The sequence below is a fragment of the Homarus americanus genome, unplaced genomic scaffold, assembly GCF_018991925.1.
Source record: "Homarus americanus isolate GMGI-L3 unplaced genomic scaffold, GMGI_Hamer_2.0 scaffold32340, whole genome shotgun sequence".
NCBI lineage: Eukaryota > Metazoa > Arthropoda > Malacostraca > Decapoda > Nephropidae > Homarus > Homarus americanus.
The window spans coordinates 70,001-89,979 of NW_024747232.1; the positions used below are offsets into that span (position 1 = coordinate 70,001).

The 19,979-nt window shown below is 39.5% G+C and overlaps 1 protein-coding gene across 1 annotated transcript in view; it reads left to right on the forward strand.

The window, feature by feature from the left end:
• Positions 1–15,326, forward strand: part of LOC121879509 — a 65,522-nt gene extending 50,196 nt beyond the window's left edge. Inside the window, exons 3-9 of the mRNA XM_042386167.1 lie at positions 4,544–4,660; positions 5,116–5,310; positions 7,679–8,590; positions 8,753–9,074; positions 9,719–9,816; positions 11,661–11,786; positions 12,354–15,326. Coding sequence (XP_042242101.1) covers positions 4,544–4,660; positions 5,116–5,310; positions 7,679–8,590; positions 8,753–9,074; positions 9,719–9,816; positions 11,661–11,786; positions 12,354–12,690 — 2,107 coding nt within the window. The 3' untranslated portion in view covers positions 12,691–15,326. The remainder of the gene's footprint in view (positions 1–4,543; positions 4,661–5,115; positions 5,311–7,678; positions 8,591–8,752; positions 9,075–9,718; positions 9,817–11,660; positions 11,787–12,353) is intronic.
• Positions 15,327–19,979: the final 4,653 nt, after the last annotated feature.

Consider the following 19,979-nt stretch of genomic DNA (forward strand, 5'->3'; position numbering starts at 1 on the left):
CACACAGTCACACACACACACACACACACACACACACACAGTACGCAGCTAAAGCGACTTGTTGCAAATATGAAGCAAATTGGATGAGAAATTATCATGATTTTGACCAGATGTAAATAATGGATAAAAGGAGGAGAGAATAAAAGGTAAATGAGAAGAGATTTTTATAGGGATAAGAGAAGGTAGAAAGGGGGTTGAGGAGAGGTGGAAGAGAAAGTGGAGAAGTGGAGGATAAGTGGAAGAGAGATACAGGAGGTAGGAGGGGGTATAGGTGAGGTATCCCTTCCTACTGATTATATAACTTTTGGCGGATAAAAGTTGAAGACAAATATTTTTCTGCCCGATTTAAGTTCCACCAAAGAGTGAGCCAAGCGTGACACCCCCCAAGTCGGGAGCCTTAAAAACCCTACGTAACATTCTCTCTCTTCCTCCTCCTCCTCCTCCTCTTCCTACCCCTGTTCCACCACCTCCTCCTACTCTTCTTAATCCTCTTCATTCTTCTCCCCTTTCTCCTCCTCTCCTTCTTATTCCTCCTCCTCCTCTTCCTCTTCCTCCTCCTCTTCCTCCTCCTTTCCCCCTACATTATGCACCAAGAGAAAAATATCTCTTTTTTGTGTATATAGTAACCTGGAATACGCACTTTCAAGACCTTAGTTATCATAGTGAAGTAATGCATTATAACGTCAATACACAGCTGAGGACGCAGAGCTCGGAATGCCACCAGTGATAAGGCTTAACGATAAAACTCGCCTTACAGTTGCTCCACATAATCATCGAATACGTCATGGGTTTAGAAAAATTAAAATATGATAGAATTCAGTTGGTGGGAAATGTCGCCAAACAGGGGAATCATTACATGTTGCGCAGAACTAATTTCTAAAATCACCCGATAAATTATATTTCGATATTTAATCAGAATTTACGGTAGTTTTCATCAGTTTAAAATTCTTCTTTATACAAGGGGGATTTCATTATAAATTCATATTCTATATTTGGACAAACTGTGGGGAGGATATTACCGCTCTGTGCTGACGGAAATATGTATCACAGAACACTTCCACATTTTCATACTTTTCTAAATCAAAGTTATTCCGGCAATCAGCGGTAATCAATCTTTTAATGGAATTCTTAATTACAATTCGAATGTTTCTATTCTTCCACTGTTATCTATTCTACTTTATATGTTTTAATTAATTTAAGATAATTTAATTGGCTTTTGATGATTTCGTGTCGTTATTTCTCTTTTTTTAACTGTTTTTGTTTAATGTTATTTAATTTAAGCCTCGCTGATGTATAGGTGGCTAAATATTGAAGCCAGTATCCCTTAAACAGAGACAATTTGCTACATGTACTCGTAAACAAACACAAACTCTTCAACGATAAAACATCTTTCTTCAGTCCTCAATTATCAGTATCTACGTAACCATGAACCTACCATCGTCACCACTAATCTAACAAGTTTATTTAGGTCTTTTTAGTAGTTTATCCTGTGTAAATAAAGGATATGGCGGCCGACTGAACACAACGCTCGCCTGTTGCCTTGATTCGTTCCTGCCAGCCATTACCACCCTGTCCACTACAATTGAGGAAGCGAGAGCAGTCGAGTGTAGTCACTGTTGTGTTCTCCTCGCTATCGCTATGTGCACTGTTACCCACAAGTCCTCAACGTGCAGTTACGTATATCCTTGGGACCTACACTCTCACCTTGTAAATATATATTAAGAGAAGCCTAAGTGTTTGTTATGGCAACGATAATGTCGAATGGTAACAGAGGTCGCATTCGTCACATTAGTTTTTTTTTCTTTTTTTTTTTTTTTTGAGAGCCGAACACTGATGACTGCCAAAATTAATTCCTGGAACACACTCCAGGCCCCCACTGTAAAACCTTGTCATTGTCGCTAAAATGGTTTGGGGTTAATTTGGTTTATGAACTTGAAAAACAAAACAAAAACATCGATCTGAAAGGTTCATCGACAACATCGGACAGTGGGTGGACGAGTGCCTCACTAACCAACACACTACAGTTCGGTCTAGTAGTTGAACAAGACTCATATTTCACTCTGAGTGTTGAGGGTCATAACTACAGTGGCTGATATATTCAACTTTAATCTCTTATCTCTCACGTTTGTTTGGGATTGATGTAAACAACTGATATATGTCGATGTATTCTGGCATAACAAACATGTAATTGAATTCCACTATAAATTGAATGTTATTTTATGATTATCTCTTTGTGGGAAATTTCCATGAATACTTTACATTAACTGTCAGTGGTGAGCAATAATAATCTGATGTGTTTATCTATTCAAAGGAATTTCTAATGTAATTTATATTCGTTACTAGAACCCGGATGTTTACGTACCTAAATATTAAAAAATAAAGGATAATGGTTAAACAATCTATAATAAGTAACGTATAACCGAAAAAACATGAAGTATATATTTCCAAAAATCATCACACAAGCGTAATAAACACTGCAGCATACTAAGCATATTAACACTGCAGCATACTAAGCATATTAACACTGCAGCATACTAAGCATATTAACACTGCAGCATATTTAGCATATTAACACTGCAGCATACTGAGCATATTAACACTGCAGCATACTAAGCATAATAAACACTGCAGCATACTAAGCATATTAACACTGCAGCATACTAAGCATATTAACACTGCAGCATATTTAGCATATTAACACTGCAGCATACTGAGCATATTAACACTGCAGCATACTAAGCATAATAAACACTGCAGCATACTAAGCATAATAAACACTGCAGCATACTAAGCATATTAACACTGCAGCATACTAAGCATAATAAACACTGCAGCATACTAAGCATATTAACACTGCAGCATACTAAGATAATAAACACTGCAGCACTAAGCATATTAACACTGCAGCATACTCATAATAAACACTGCAGCATACTAAGCATATTAACACTGCAGCATACTAAGCTATTAACACTGCAGCATACTAAGCATAATAAACACTGCAGCATACTAAGCATATTAACACTGCAGCATACCAACTGCAGCATACTAAGCATTAAACACTGCAGCATACTAAGCATACAACACTGCAGCATACTAAGCATAATAAACACTGCAGCATACTAAGCATATTAACACGCAGCATACTAAGCATATTAACACTGCAGCATACTAAGCATAATAAACACTGCAGCATAAGCATAATAAAACCAGCATACACACTGCAGCATACTAAGCATATTAACACTGCAGCATACTAAGCATATTAACACTGCAGCATACTAAGCATATTAACACTGCAGCATACTAAGCATATTAACACTGCAGCATACTAGGCATATTAACACTGCAGCATACTAAGCATAATAAACACTGCAGCATACTAAGCATATTAACACTGCAGCATACTAAGCATAATAAACACTGCAGCATACTAAGCATATTAACACTGCAGCATACTAAGCATAATAAACACTGCAGCATACTAAGCATAATAAACACTGCAGCATACTAAGCATAATAAACACTGCAGCATTATTAGTGAACAGAACAGTAACTCACGTCATTGGTTACACAAGTTGTCAATTTTGTCATCTTAAACTTTATCTCCAGTCTGAAGAAAAAATAAAAAAAATTATATCCAAGAACCCTCTGGAGCTCCCTTAAAGCAGAATGTCAATAGGAAGTAATTGAAATAGGCAATAATAGGGTGGTACGCCTTCAATAACTCGAGGTATTTATTGCCTATTGCATGAAGATCCGAGTTCCTTAATACTCTTAATATAAGACTGAACTACCTCACATAGATTAGTAATAGGGAACTGAAGACACTATATAAATAACCTGGTTTGATATACAGCCATGTCGAGTATATAACGTAATCAGGTGTGGTGAGGAAGAGAAGAGGAATCCAGGGAGCAAAGATAACTTGTCTGGTAATTGTATCTCATTAAGAATATGTGATTCATCGAATACTTTGCTAGATGAAATATAAACCTTTCTTTGTAGTTTGTATTGGGGACGATAAGGAAATAATTTGATAACTTTAAGATACTTTTCTTTTCATAATCGTTTATTTACCATCATTAGGAAACGAATACGAAAAATAATCATATTTGTATATTTATTATATTTAAGTTAAGACACCATATTAATTACCTATAAAGTGTTATTACTGTACCTCTACTTCACACCAACACCTGTACTTTACACTAACACCTGTATTTGTCCGTATATACCTGACTGTACTTGTTAATTAAACTGATATTACCTGTGTTACAAATAACTCGATGGTGGTCAGGGTAGGCGGCAGGTGAGGAAGCATCGAGACAGATGCTGTGCGTTCCTCCTGGCTGTGTGTAGAATTTGTTTTGGGGATGTTAGTAAATATAAATTATTTAAGCATAAGCATACAAGTAAAGATGATAGCATCACTAATTGAACGCTTCAGCTCATCGTGAACGTACAGAAAATATTAATTATCTCTTATTTCAACAAGACCTAGGTATGGTTCATTCAAAGTTCATCCCCCGCCCATCCCTAGGTATGGCTCATTCAAAGTTCATCCCCCGCCCATCCCTAGGTATGGTTCATTCAAAGTTCATCCCCCGCCCATCCCTAGGTATGGTTCATTCAAAGTTCATCCCCCGCCCATCCCTAGGTATGGTTCATTCAAAGTTCATCCTCCGCCCATCCTAGGTATGGTTCATTCAAAGTTCATCCCCCGCCCATCCCTAGGTATGGTTCATTCAAAGTTCATCCCCCGCCCATCCTAGGTATGGTTCATTCAAAGTTCATCCCCCGCCCATCCCTAGGTATGGTTCATTCAAAGTTCATCCCCCGCCCATCCCTAGGTATGGTTCATTCAAAGTTCATCCCCCGCCCATCCCTTAGCAAATTTCGTAATCGTTGTTTCATGAAGCTTGAAAATTTCGAACATTACACAAATGCTAAGTCAAGTTGCCGTAGGTTTTGTATTTTTTCTTTGCAATATAAAAATTCTAAATTAATGATAATATTAAATTCGTCAGACATGTTTTATAAATATTTAGCGCTTTATAAACCAAATTAATATGAATCGAAGACTTTTAGTGCGCATGTTGTTTGTCATTTTAGTAAAGACCTTCAACTTGTACACAGACACTCAGACTACTCGAGCTGCTGCCGGGAACCAGTCAACCACAAGTGCTGGGGGTCTGCTCACCATACATCCTCTGAATATCGACGAGTTAATTTTATTCCTGTGATTACTACACGAGCAACAGGTCAGATTGTTATTATCATCACCACTTCACTGTTGTCTGAGTTACGGTAAGGATCAGTCTAACATCATGGTGTTTTGTGTGTTGGACGAGATATTCACCTTTTTTTTTTTTATTACAGGTAGTTTATTTGATAATACTTTGTGACGGATGTGCACCTTAATTAGCAGCCCGGGAAAGTCTTGAAGAGTTTTCGTAATACCAGCTACGCTACATTAGCTAACCTTAACCAATCTACTAAACCTAACCTAGATTATGTTCGTTCATTTTATCCCCTATTAATCACCTAATGTAGCGGTAACGTCTCTGTTGCAAATAATGGATACGGGACATACGACATCTAGCGGGCGATGGTAAAATAGTGTTGGGGAGGGAAATAGACATAGAAATATTACGCATAGTTTAGTCTTTCCCATTTTGGAATCCGTAGTGTAAACAATTATAAGACTTTTTTCTATGACTTTTCCTTCGCAAATGACCTGACCTAACCTCCTAACTGCCCTCCCCTCCCGGCATACATGTCGTTTGCGAGGGAAACGTCCTAGAAAAAAATGTCTTAAAATTCTCTTACGTATTTTACCCCACATTTTCCCTCTACTTCAAAGCCCTGCTCACTCCTAAGAACCAATATTGTTAGCAATTTAGTGGGGGGGGGTTGAGTCATATCGGTTAAAATATGCGAAAAATATATATTTCCGACACAAATGTTGTAGTATAAATTAATGTTAGTTTTTTCTTTACCTCCCTATATAAGACTCGATATATAAGTAAGTGCTGGCAACTACTAAATATTTACCGATCTATATATACCAATTTTGTTTTTATTTCTCTTGTTACAGTAACCTTAATTGTTCTTTGTTAAATTGGTGAATTATGTTTGATCTTTAATGAACCATTTAATACAGAAATGACATATTAACCTGTTGAGCGCCAGCCAATATTAGACATCCCGGTGCCCCCCACAAAAAAAATCCCTAAATCATCTCAATTTGGTCCAGGAAATATGAAAATCATAAAAATTCCACGTCTGTGTGGTAACACTGTGGTGGTGGTGGAAGAGGAGGTATGGAGTGTCTCAAGGCGCCCATCACCGCAATCGGCCAAGTCATGCTCCTCCCCCCACGCCACTGTGACAGTTCTCCACTTTCCTAACACCTCGTGTGTGTGTTTCTTTCGTTTTATTTCTGGTTATTCCTCCCACATCAATCATTATTCAATATGCTTGTTAGAAAATGAATAAAACGCCGCGATGTGTTGATATTTTTTTGTTTGCTTATCCAATTTCCCCCAATTTGCATACAATTGGGTATTATCTGTGAATGGTGAAGGCTACGGAGGGTGTCATGGCATCACTGCCACTGCCTGGTTCACATCATATTATTACACTAATAGTTCTGAAGAGTGTGATAGTCCTTGAACCATGGTGCTACTTTACACTCATTACAGCAGTAACCAGTATCCTTCCTCTTCTTTGCTCTTCGTGACGTGTTATAGCAGACGTGACACTACTTCTGTGCTTTCTTCTTGCCAGGTGTTTGGTGGTAAGGTGGAAGGAAAGTGGCGACCTCGGAGGTGGAGAGGTGTGTCACGAGCTGGATTACGAGGTGTTACATGTCGTTCTTGCCAGTACGTCTGAAACATCCCCCTCACCACTTCAACAAGAATATAAAGTATTCTGATCATAGAGTGGGTCATTATCAGACTCGGAAAAATCATCTGGGGTAAACTCTGATGTAAACTCATACTCGACAGCGAGTTGCGAGTATTCCGCCTGTCCCGGGAGCGAGAGCGGTGTGACGTGTTCATGAGTGGCTGGCGTGAGCTTGATTCACGGTGATGAACACTGTCGCCGCTGTGGCATGCAGAGCGTGGAGCTACGTGGCTTGGGAAGCAGTATACCAGTAGGCAAGAACATAAGAATGGAGGAAACTGCAGCGGGCCTATTGGCCCATACTGGGCAGTCCCATTTACACCCAACCCCTATTGTTCATATAAGCATCCAACCTAGGTTTGAAGCTATCCAGCGTATTCGAGTTAATGATGATGGCAAGGAGGGGGTGATAATGTAGCTCTAAGCGCATCTCACTACTACCAAAAATACGAGTTCAGGACAATGCTAAATCTAGCCACGCACTTTACGGGATTAGCTCTGGTTGTGGCTGGTCACCCATCCCGTATAAGTACTGGATTAGCGCTCGACGGGTTAAGTAACATAAACCAAAGTTTAATATTACCAGATGAAGCTGTTATAACTAGGTGTGTGTGTTGGAATGAACTTTACTGAGGTAGTTAGGGAGAGCTGCAGGAGGTAACTTGTTAATCTAAAGTTTCTGCCTTGCTATATATATATATGTATAGTATATGTATGTTTGGTTTATCAGTGTAAAGTCATTCTTGTATTACATTTGTGTTCCTAGGAAGAAGAGGAGCGGTAGCGAGGCCCCAGTCATGTACCGGCGGCTGGTGACCGGTCGCAAGATGTTGCTTGGGTTGACGGCAGCGACGATGGTCATGTATTCAGCTTGGCCAGGAGTCAGTCTTTACCTCGTGGAAAGAAGTTACGAGTCACTGAGGAATAAAACTTCTAACAAGATACTGCTTTCAAAAGAGAAACAAGACCTCTGGATAGATCAAGGAAGTGAACTGAATGAATCAAGTATAGACCATCTCGACGAGGTTCACAAGGCCGAATCAGTTCGCCCATACCCTGAAGAAGACGCTACAGAGGAGCTGTCTGGCCTGATTTATGATGACGATTATACTGAAAAATACCTCGATAAAAAGAAAACATCAGAAAAAAGTACCAACATCAGTCAGCTAAATCAAAACACAGAAATCAATCAAATTATTCAGGAGAATAAGGTCACCCATCTGTCAGGAGAGTCTCTGACCATTAAGCCCGATCAGGAGACTACACCGAGGGACCAACATGATGCTGACGAGAATGTGGTTAAGGAGAGAGAGGGAGAAGACACTAACGATCCACATTCCTTCAAGACACACACCAGCCGGAAGAGAAGACGCATGACTGATGGCGGTGCACGGAGAAGACGCATGACTGATGGCGGTGCACGGTTATCCAAGAAGATGCAAAATTTACGTATCTCTCGAGGTAAACAGCAGAGAGAGACGAAAGAAAGGAAGAAGAGCAGCAAAAAGCAACACAAAACAAAAGATAATACAAAATATTTCAATATGGAAGAGGAAGATGATTATGACGAAGAGGTACACGTCTTCCCTCAACCCGTCCTATTGACGAGCTCCTGGAGAAGCGGCTCCACTTTCCTCGGGGAGATGCTGGCGTTACCTATCAAGAACACGTTTTACAGGTAAGTTGGTTGTGATGTCTCAGGTAATTAGCATAAATCTCTTGTTGTTCTCTTCCTTCTCTCGTAGTCATTAGTGCCATGTCAACTATAACTTTTGTAATAACTAAAATTAACAATTATTTCGTTAACCAAGAGACTAAATAAACACATTCCTTCACTCAGCTACGAGCCGCTACACAGATGGCAACAGACAATAGTCAACGTCGATGATGATGATGATGATGATGATGACGATGATGACGACGATGACAAAATTAATGATATCAATGATTATGACACCCAAAAGCAGATAAAAACGTACTTATTTGATCTCCTACGTTGTCACTTCTATCCTTACCCACACCAAGTAAAAAACATGTATCAACAGGAATTCTACAGGAATGCGAATGTCCACCTAATGAAGACTTGCACACCCGTCCGCAAGTGCATAGATCCCAGCTTCGTGAGCAAAGTCTGTAGAACCTCCGCTCAACATGTAATCAAGGTAGTTGGTGGATGAAATGGTGTTAAGGCGATGGTGGTATCAAATGGTGTGGTGTGGTATATTTTGTATGGTGGTGGTACAGAGTGGTGTACTATAGTATGGAGGTGTGGTGTGCACTGGTATGGAGGTGTAATGCTATGAAGGTGTGGTGTGCTATGGTGTCGCAGTGGTGGTATATAGCATGGTAAAACAGTGGTGTGGCGGTGGTGTAGTGTGGCTAGTACTGGGTGATGCGGTAAGTGAGGTGTGTGGTTTGCGATAGTGGATGGCGTTGTTTGGTTACTCGTCGCCCACGCTGTCAGGTTATAGGTTGGGTATAGGTTAGGTTGGGTATAGGTTAGGTTGGGTATAGGTTAGGTTGGGTATAGGTTAGGTTGGGTATAGGTTAGGGTGTTTCCTTATCAAATACAATAAACTCTTGGCAAGTATCTAGTGTTTACCTTCTCAACAACACCAAGTTAATCCCCCACCTCCCCAACCTCCCCCCCCCCTCACTAACAAGGCCACGTTGTAACTCTTCAAACTTAGCTAGTCAAGATAACCCTCAACTACCAGTGTTCTTCCGTCTCTCCTGCCTTACGTAGTTTTGACATTACGGTGGGGTCCTCATATGCTTTTTAATCGACCTTCTATTCCCCTCGTAGGTGGTACGTCTTCGTCTGCTGACCGTGATGGAGCTCATGGAGAAGGAGAGAGAGTTGAAGGTGGTCCATCTGGTAAGGGACCCCCGAGGAGTCATGAAGTACGTACCGAGGTGACCCAACTGTAGCCACCAGGTTCCTTTATGGTTTTTCACACTAACCTAACCTACGATGACGGGGATCACCACTATTAGTCAGCCGCATCGTAATGTTTGTTTTTGAAGGATTGGTCATTACAACAGTTGGTTTTGTCAAGGAATTGCTTTCACGTAACTGATTGATGTACTGGGAGTCGGTTCACTCGCCAGATAGTTTTTTAACCCACGTCATTTTCTCTCATTTTACTCTGATAATTCATTGGGACGTTTCTTATTTTCTCCGCTGTTACATTTTTTTTCTTCTCACTATTGGCTTTAATTATCAGTGACTGGTCATTGCTGGAACAAACACATGTTCCCTTGGGGTCTCGCATACCCAAGGCATAGTTATCATGAAGAGCTTCTCAACCTGTCAAAACTCATGGGGTCCACTGCTTTACCTGTTGCAACGCATGGGGTTCACTGCTCTACCTGTTGCAACTCATGGGTGTCCACTGCTTTACCTGTTGCAACTCATGGGGTCCATTGCTTTACCTGTTGCAACTCATGGGGTCCACTGCTTTACCTGTTGCAACTCATGGGGTCCACTGCTTTACCTGTTGCAACTCATGGGGTCCACTGCTTTACCTGTTGCAACTCATGGGGTCCACTGCTTTACCTGTTGCAACTCATGGGGTCCACTGTTTTACCTGTTGCAACTCATGGGGTCCACTGTTTTACCTGTTGCAACTCATGGGGTCTACTGCTTTACCTGCTGCAACTCATGGGGTCTACTGCTTTACCTGCTGCGACTCATGGTCTAGTGCTTTACCTGTTGCAACTAATGGGGTCCACTGCTTTACCTACTGCATCTCATGGGGTCCACTGTTTTACCTGTTGCAACTCATGAGGGTCTAATAGTTCTCGTTGCAACTCATGGGGTTTCAGTTCTCTCTGCAACCATGGGGGTCTAGTTCTCGTGTCGCAACTCATGGGGTCTAGTTCTCGTGTTGCAACTCTTGGGTCTAGTTCTCGTGTTGCAAACTCATGGGGTCTAGTTCTCGTGTTGCAACTCTCTATGGTCTAGTTCTCGTGTTGTGGGGTCTAGTCTCAACTCATAGAATGCATTTTCATATGCAATTCCGGAAGCTCACATCGTCTTCGTTCACCAGACTTGACCTTCCAAGCAGTTAATCATCCATGTCATGTTAGGAGTGTGTCGTAACCTTGTCATGTTAGGAGTGTGTCGTAACCTTGTCATGTTAGGAGTGTCGTAACCTTTGTCGTTAGGTGTGCCGTAACCCTGATTCCCCCACAAACCATAAATAAATAGATAATCCAAAACTAACCCATCTTAACCCAGTTTAATCTAGCATAGCCAAAGTCAACTCAACATAACCTAGTTTAGTTAACGTAAATCATCACAGCCAAACTGAATTTTATTGAACTTAACCAAAATAAATCGAACTTAATCTCTATCTTTATCCAAACTAACTTTATTTTAACTAGTCAAACCCCAATGTATCCTGATATGATTCAACCTAACCTAACCTAACCTAACCTAATCACACCTTGCATTAACTTTGTTTACCTTAAATCATTTGAACTTAAACCTAATGTAATCTAATTTATCTTAAACCAACTTAACTTCACTTTTCTAATTAAATCTAACCTAATCCAAATAAACCCAACAGGACCTTGTTTAATCTAACCTAAGCCAACCAAGCTTAAGTTAATTTAATATAAACAACTTATACCAACCCATCTTAAACCTATCTTAATTTAAGCTTATCTAATTCGATTTAATACCTAACCTAATCGATTCCAAACTAATCTAACTTGGCTTAATTGCATCGTTCCTTCGTCAGCTCCCGTAGGACAGGTAGGGTACGGAGTTGGTGTGTGGGCGAGTGTAGTAACTTAGTGGCCGTCTGTAGCAACCTTCTGCAAGACCTCTTACTCGTCCCCGTCCTTCGTCGCCAGTACCCGGACAGGTGGGTCACTTGTTCACACAGGTGGGTCACTTGTTCACACAGGTGGGTCACTTGTTCACACAGGTGGGTCACTTGTTCTTGTTCACGCAGGTGGGCACTTGTTCACACAGGTGGGTCACTTGTTCACGCAGGTGGGTCTTGTTCACACAGGTGGGTGCAGGTCACTTGTTCACGCAGGTGGGTCACTTGTTCACACAGGTGGGTCACTTGTTCACGCAGGTGGGTCACTTGTTCACACAGGTGGGTCACTTGTTCACGCAGGTGGGTCACTTGTTCACAGGTGGGTCACTTGTTCACGCAGGTGGGTCACTTGTTCACGCAGGTGGGTCACTTGTTCACAGTTATTACAATGTGTAGCTACCCCCTCCCCTCCCCTTCGTTCTGACTCCATTGCCTTCAAACATTTCCGATGCGTTGAAAATATTGTTTTGACCTGATATCATGCAAGATAACTTAAGTGACCTTTTGTATCTGTACCAGTGTTTATATCTCTCAGTGAACCTGTATATGTATTATGTGGTTTCTTAATTTAAAAGATATGAATTAATTCGTGTGTCGACCACACAGGTACATGTTTGTACGGTACGAGGACCTCACCCTCAACACCTCCAAGACCATGATGGATCTCTGGAAGTTCTTGGACTTCGAGATTACTCCTCGTATGGTTCAGATCTTGAGTAAAACAAAAACTGCAGACATCAAGGGGTCCACCACCTCGCGTAACACCCAGAAGCAGGCCTTCAGTTGGAGGGAACACATGAGCTTCCGCTACCTGCAGAAGGTGCAGAGGGAGTGTCTGCCAGTCTTCAAGATCCTGGGTCTGAGGGTGTTTTGGTCCCTTCAGGAATACAAGAATCTCTCCGTGCCGGTGCTGCTCCCGTCAGTACCTCCTCTTTTGCACTAATGCTGGAAAATTGGGTCTCCGAACATTCGGTCCCTCGGGAAATAATGAGTAAATAATGTGCACTGTGAAAGTTGGTCCCGGAGAGTAATCCCTGGAAAATTTGTGATATATGTTCAGGAGAGCGCTAACACCTGACGGGTTGATTTGTTTGGTCAAGATGCTTTTATTGTGATGGGAAATTTATAATTTACACGACGACAAAGATCGAAGATAACTGTGATGGTGATTTTTTATCGATTCCAATAAAGGAGCAAAAAGTATAACAAATAGATATATATTTATTCTTCTCTGCTAGTTGGGTGTTGTCACCTGTGTGTGGGTCACTGGTCGAGCAGTTTGAGGGATGGAGTGTCATGTTACACGTGCACTCAATTAACCGTAAGAGTATAAGCTAACAAATCTAACCTTTCAAATTTAAAAACCTCCAATACTATAAATGCATTTGTATATTTATCCAGTATTAAAAAAATAAACGTAACATGCACATTAATAAAATCGGTTAAAGACAGTCACTTTATGTGTAATGACCTTCAAAAACCCATTTCACCGCTGCATCATATTGCTGCACGGTGTTATTAATGCCTGAGTCGCTTCTCTACAAAAGTGCTTCTTTCTTTTGCCGGGCAAATAAATGATTCCAGTGCATTGTTAGTCCTTGGCAAATTAATGATTCCAGTGCATTGTTAGTCCTTGGCAAATCATTAATAACTGTGATGAACATTCCACAATGAAAGTGGAAACAAAGATGTTCCACGACGCCTGCGTCTGACCCTAAGAGCACCGACGTATGTCCGTTCAAAATAGCTAATGAATTTTATCGGCACCGGTTCATCCTGTCCCTCAAAAGTATCTACATGTTTCTCGGGTAAAAGACAAGAACCCACAACATTCTTCTTTTCATAGAAAAAATAAATGTTCATATAGTATTGAACCTTAAACCCAAGTTGGCAAATTCTACAGGAGACAAGTTGACGTCAATGAAGAAAGCCGCAAACTGTAGTGCAGTCTGCAAATCTGCGACGTCAAATGTTCTGAACAGTTCGTTCGAAATCAAACATTATCTAGCTAGGGTTCAAAGCTGTTACCTCAGTTTTAATAGGTAAAAGAATGACAGCATGAGGGAAGGACATTAATTCATTCGTGCACATACAGTACAGTATGCTGCCGACCAACTGGAGAGGCTTTAAACAGTAACGGATAAAAGATTACTAATCCTGGAAGTCATACCGGTCTGTACCTGCTATTTTAGTTCTGTAACATGAACCCTCGCCTCAACGTCGGATGAACTTGCTCCCGACGTAGACAAAAACTTGATTCTGCGGTATCCGGCACAGTGAGTGTACGGGCTTTACGAAGACGCCTTTTCACAGAGCCAGAAATGTGGAGGACTCTGCACTAGCTTTATCAAAGTCGTAAATGTAATTCAATTCGTTAATCTATTTACGTTTTCATCTCAGACTTTAAAAAAAAAAAAAAAAAAAACACCCTGTCATTTTGGGTAATTGTTTTTCTGCTTACTAGCCAAAGGTTGGATGACTGTTGAGAACTGATCCCCCTGTGGTTAATAGACGAAGGTTGGAAACTGACTGCCTAGACCCCTTTATAAACACCTGGCAACTGTTGGTGAAAACTACCATGGGTTATTTGAAGGTCCTTACATAAGTATTGTGGTTCACATCCTTTGTAAACTTTTATTAATTGTAATTTTTTTATTTGCTTTTTTTTTGACATGAATTTTTGAAGTCTTTTGCACAGTTTACCTAACGTGTGTTTGTGCTTTAATGTGCATTTTACTCTTCTTCTAAAACATACTAGAATACCTAAACAAGTACAGTTATTTTATTCCTTTCATAATTTCGGTGGTTTTTTTTTTCCAACTATATTTTCTTGGGACCTAATTTTCAGGAAACCAAATATTCGGGAACCAATTTTGGGGGACCTGATTTCCTAAAGCCCCAAGTCAACCCCTAACTCAACAGGAATTATGATGCTCACTTTGTCACCCATCTACAGCTGTACTATAATCAGTAATCAACCCTTTGAGATGGCAAAGGGAATCTGAATCCCTTTACAAACAGATTTAATGTCACAAAATTCCTCACTTAAAGTAGTTGAGACAGATACAGGCGAGCATTACTCGGGAGGAAGGGCGTCAGTTATCACCTAGTTGAGGTTTGTTTAGTCTGCTTCTGAAGGGGGTCAAGGTTGTATGTGGACCTATGACACGTACCCAGTATAAATATTCACTAGTATACATACTTGAGTGAGCTAAGCATGTATACCTACAATCCATCGTTTTAAGTGCCTTACCTAAAAGTGCCTTACATGAAGTGCTGATATGTATATCCTGTAGAGTATTTTAATTATTGTGTTTTGTAAGGACGCCCATATATTTTATATCTTGGAACCAAAAAAAAAAATACATCTTTTAGTTTTATTGAATGGTGAAAACAGTTTAGCTCTGAATGTGTTTTTATCTTAACTCCTTCATGGTTTATTGATACTATTCTTTGAGCATTCAAAACACAAGTGAACTTCATGTTTTAAAAGCTAATGATATTATGGTCGTTACTCAAGTGTTACAGATAATTTATTGAGAAGTTTATAAAGTTTGTTATATATAAATCGAAATTGTTGATTGGTGTTGTTATTGTCCATTGTAACTCAAATTATCGTGTTTTTTCTAACGTGAGCAAAGAATGATTTGAAGAGTTATGAATGGTATCACCGCTATGACTATCACTACCATTATCACCACCGCTACCACTGTCAATCACCACCACAACTAACGCTAAAACTACAACCATTACCACTATCACCTCCGCTACTTCTACCACCACTACAACTATCACCACCACGACAGGGAAAAAAATGCTGACGGATGGATAAAGAAATGACTTTTGTCGTCATCAGAGCAAAAGGGTCATACGTTCTGTTTCCTTCACTACATCTTCACCCTTATGCTAAGAGGTGAAGAGTGACGCCTTTTCTCCGTAATCCCCAAGAGTAAAAATATAGAACCAAGATAAATAAATAAATAAATAAATAAATAAGGAGAAATAAAATGAGAAATACAATAATGCCCCCTGAGTTTCTTTTGACATTTTCTTTTGAGTGCTTCATGTGTTAGGTAAGTTCATCGATTACTTAGGATTTTTTATTATTATTACTATTGTTTATTATTATTGTTATTATTAGTTATTATCGTTATCATTGTTGCTTTAGTCCAATCAAAATAACGACACACAATAACCTGGACAGTGTTTTGTTTACATCTTGGGGTCGTCTTCAGGAGCAACGTACAATGAAACCTGTATTTAACGAATTGTATAGAGAAAGAAGTCCTTTACATGGAGACATCACCGTAGTGTCAAGATATCGTATATGAAAATAGCTGCGGATATTGTTGGTGATGTGGCATGTTAACAAAGAGGGCAAACTTTACCTCTGGTCAGTATAATAACGTCCCATCTTGAAAAAACAGAAATGGCACACTGGAAATATCTTCTCTAACAGTTTAAGATTATTGCTATCACCAACAGATTACCAGACGGCCGAGCAAGTGATGGTAGCAGAGGAGGAACTAAGAAACTTTCAAAATGATTCCCCAAATTTCTAAGGAGGATTTGGAGAAAGTTTTATCATGTTTACTCAAGCTCAATAATGGTGTCGAGTATTAAACTGATTACTATTTTAATAACAACAGTGTTTTAATAGACTTGACATAAATTACCTGTGGCTTAACCTGTGTTTCAGTAATTGGTCATGGTTCACGTCACATACATACATACAACCCGATAATACTTATTTTCCAAAGACACTGAAAAGTTTGGACACTTCACTGACGAATTCTGATTTGTAGTCGTAAACAGTTGGAAGTTAGACGTTGTGGCGTGAACATCAACACAAGGCAGATTTATATTCACTTCGTCGTCATTCAGGTAAAAGTTTATTCTTATGCAACACTTGGTAGTGTAGTTTAGTGTATTTAAAGTTTAATGGCTATGCATAACATTCAGAAGTGCATATTATTGGAAGAAGTTTTGTGTGAGGATGTCTGCAATTAGTAGAATGTTCGGTGTCACTGTGTTCATAAGTTCATGTTATTCTATATATAAATAAATGATGTTATAACCTTTCGTGCCAAAAAAAATCGAGTGAAGGCAACAAAACGTGATATTTTGTCTCCCTCTACGAGTGTAAGTCATGCCATTGTTTACATAGCGGACACTACAACAGGTGACACCATGATGGATCTGGTAGTGTTTGGTGGAACAACGAAACAACGAATGACAATAAACTAACACTGAACTACGTCAAACTTTAACAAGAAGGAAATACTGAGTGTTGTCATCAAAGCTTAAAGTTTGAAAACACTATTATCAATTTGGGAATGATTCGTTCCTGTGAAACTCATAGTTCAGTAATGGTTTGGTTTTATTTGCTGGAGAGAATAACATCTTGGTAACACAAGACGTAAGCATCCGTCGCTCTTGGGAAGTAATTTTCACGTTCTTGTTTTCCTCCTCCGAATATTTTACAAAAAAAAAGAAGACGACAACAGCCTTTCGTCTATAATTTAAGCTTCTAAGAGATAAAGCGGCGTTGATAACTTTGAGAATTAATAAGACAGCGAATGTCTCCACCAGAATCCTAAAATGTTGAGACACCCACCAAATTGTGTATCTCTACCTGATTTGTGGTTACTAATTATCAGTATTAAATTGATATAATTATTTTCACTCGGTAGGAACAAAGGTGAGCGAATAATCACCTCACCTGCCCAACCACCATACACCTCACCAGATAAATGACTTAAGGTACAATATTCGGTCTTCATGTGCCGCCTGAGGCGTATACGAGGCACTTACGAGTTATATTGTAGTTTGTGATAGGAAGTTAAAATTTAGACACAGCAGTGACCAAGTGCTTAGTAAAAACGATATTAGTAGTTCCCATTACATCTCCGGGTGTCGAGTGACGTGTTGGTCGGTTTACAGTACAGTACATTAGACTGAAGATATGTATCCCGGGAGTAGATCACCTTTAAGCAAATATTAAACGGTGTTATAGTTCCCTTAACAAACAGTAGGAGAAAAAAAAAACACTTCTAAACAGCTATGATTTAACTGTTCTAGCATTTAGTAAATTTATATAAAAAAAACAGAATTCTAGAGAGGCCATTTTAAGTTATTTTGAAGTGAATCAAACAATATATCGTTAAATTATAGAAAATAGCATCAGGCAACACTTCCACCAGCCACTGATATAGAATTCTGAAGTGAATCCACGAACCTCTGATCAAGATTGGAACTACAGGCAGTATCTCCGTATCAAACACTAGGGTGACAAACACTTCTTTTTTTTCAAAGAATTCTTGAGTGAATCCCGAACACACGAAAGGTCTATTCGATGTGACTGGTATATGGAAAAGAGAAACTCAATTTCCCAACTCGACTAGTGATGCCTCCGACCAGTGTGTCCCAGGGAGTCATCTCCGTCTGGCTCAGGTGACTCGTTCATCTTACTGTCGTGATCAGGACATTCCGACACGAGATTCCATGGCCTTCCTCCCTCCACGACACGCTGATTTAGACTAACGTTCAGGTATCCTACTTTAGGAAAGGAATCACTAACATACATCGTCAGGGTTTGTTGCACGAATCCGACCAACAATACGTTTTCCGAATCATTCTTTACAGGGAGTCGTTTTCACATCTTTCGGGAGTGTCGCTTCTAAGACGGTCAAGAACACAACACTGTTTTATAATACCTGGATATCATTTTCAGATGTGGTATAAGGATATTTTTTTTTTCTGAATATTCAACCAGGTAGATCAAGAACGCTTTTCCAAAAATTCTGTTGTAAAATATTTCCTCGTGATATGGCTGCAGAATATTCCTTTGAGTTACGATTCATATATAGTGTATCAGATTCTTCGATAAGTTGTCCAAAACACCTTACAAGTCAATGATTACAGAACACGGTTAAAGAAGCTCGTTATGCGCCTTTATTATGCGTCTTGACACTGTTGATGTGCAAGATGATAGGAGGAAATTATTTAAGTTGCACATAAGGAGTGTTTGTTTAGTGTGTGTATGTGTGTGTGTGTTTAGTGTGTGTGTGTGTGTGTGTGTGTGTGTGTGTGTGTGTCTAAGTCTCTTCACCATCACCACAACCAACCTCATCACCATCCCCTCACACCATCACTCTCCATCACACCCTCACCACCTTTTCCACCACCACTACCCCTCACCAACAGTTAATTTGAAACGAATTTATTAATATTACTATTCTTCATCCGTAGTTTTTATTTACCAATCAATATAATTTACAGTTTTGCCGTAATACTATAATTAAAATCCTAACAAAAGTAATACATCCATTTGACGTAATTCTAGTGACTTCAAATGTTAAAAATAATATTCTAATTCCGTCTAAATACAGTTCGAGGTAGCGCCTTTGAAACTATACAAATACATAAACAACTACAGTTACAGTGATTTCAAGAGCATTACACAAACACATTTCTGTATTGACATCATCATCATCATTTATACAGAAAAAAAAATAAGATTTGTATTTTCACTCAAACATAGATTCTTAAAAATTCGTAAATAAATTTTTATAAGTGAAGATTTAATTAAAGTATCTCACTTAAGGAACAACACGGAACTGGTGATGTAAATAGTGTTTTATAAGTTACATTGAGATTAATATATGTTACTTTTCATAATCTGGGTGTTGATTTCTCTCTCTCTTTCTCGTTCATTTCTCTTAATACCTCCGTCTTTATTCTCTTTACCCTACTTCAGTCTCTCTTTATGCCTATTCTCCTACTTCTTTATTCTTATGAGTTTTTCGTCTATTTGTACGTGTTGTCTCTTCCTCCTTTCGTTCTTTAGCTCCTCTTATCACTTCCTAATTCTCTTCTTATCATTTATTCGTTTTTCCTTATATCTTCTTCCTCGCCATTTACTTACCTATTCCATCACTGCTTCATTTTATTTACTTTCTTCCTCATTCTTGCCTTTTCCTCATCTCTCTATTTCTCTTTCCCTCTCCCTCTCTCTTTCCTTCTCTCTCTCTCACTTCGCTTCTGTACTCCACTAATTACTTCATTATTTTGGTATTTATTTCCCCAACGTTCATCTCCCTTCCCTCTTTCCCTCATTTCCTTCATTGACCCTTAATCTCCCTCATTTACCCTTAATCTCCCTCATTTACCCTTAATCTCCCTCATTTACTCCTAATCTCCCTCATTTACCCTTAATCTCCCTCACTTACC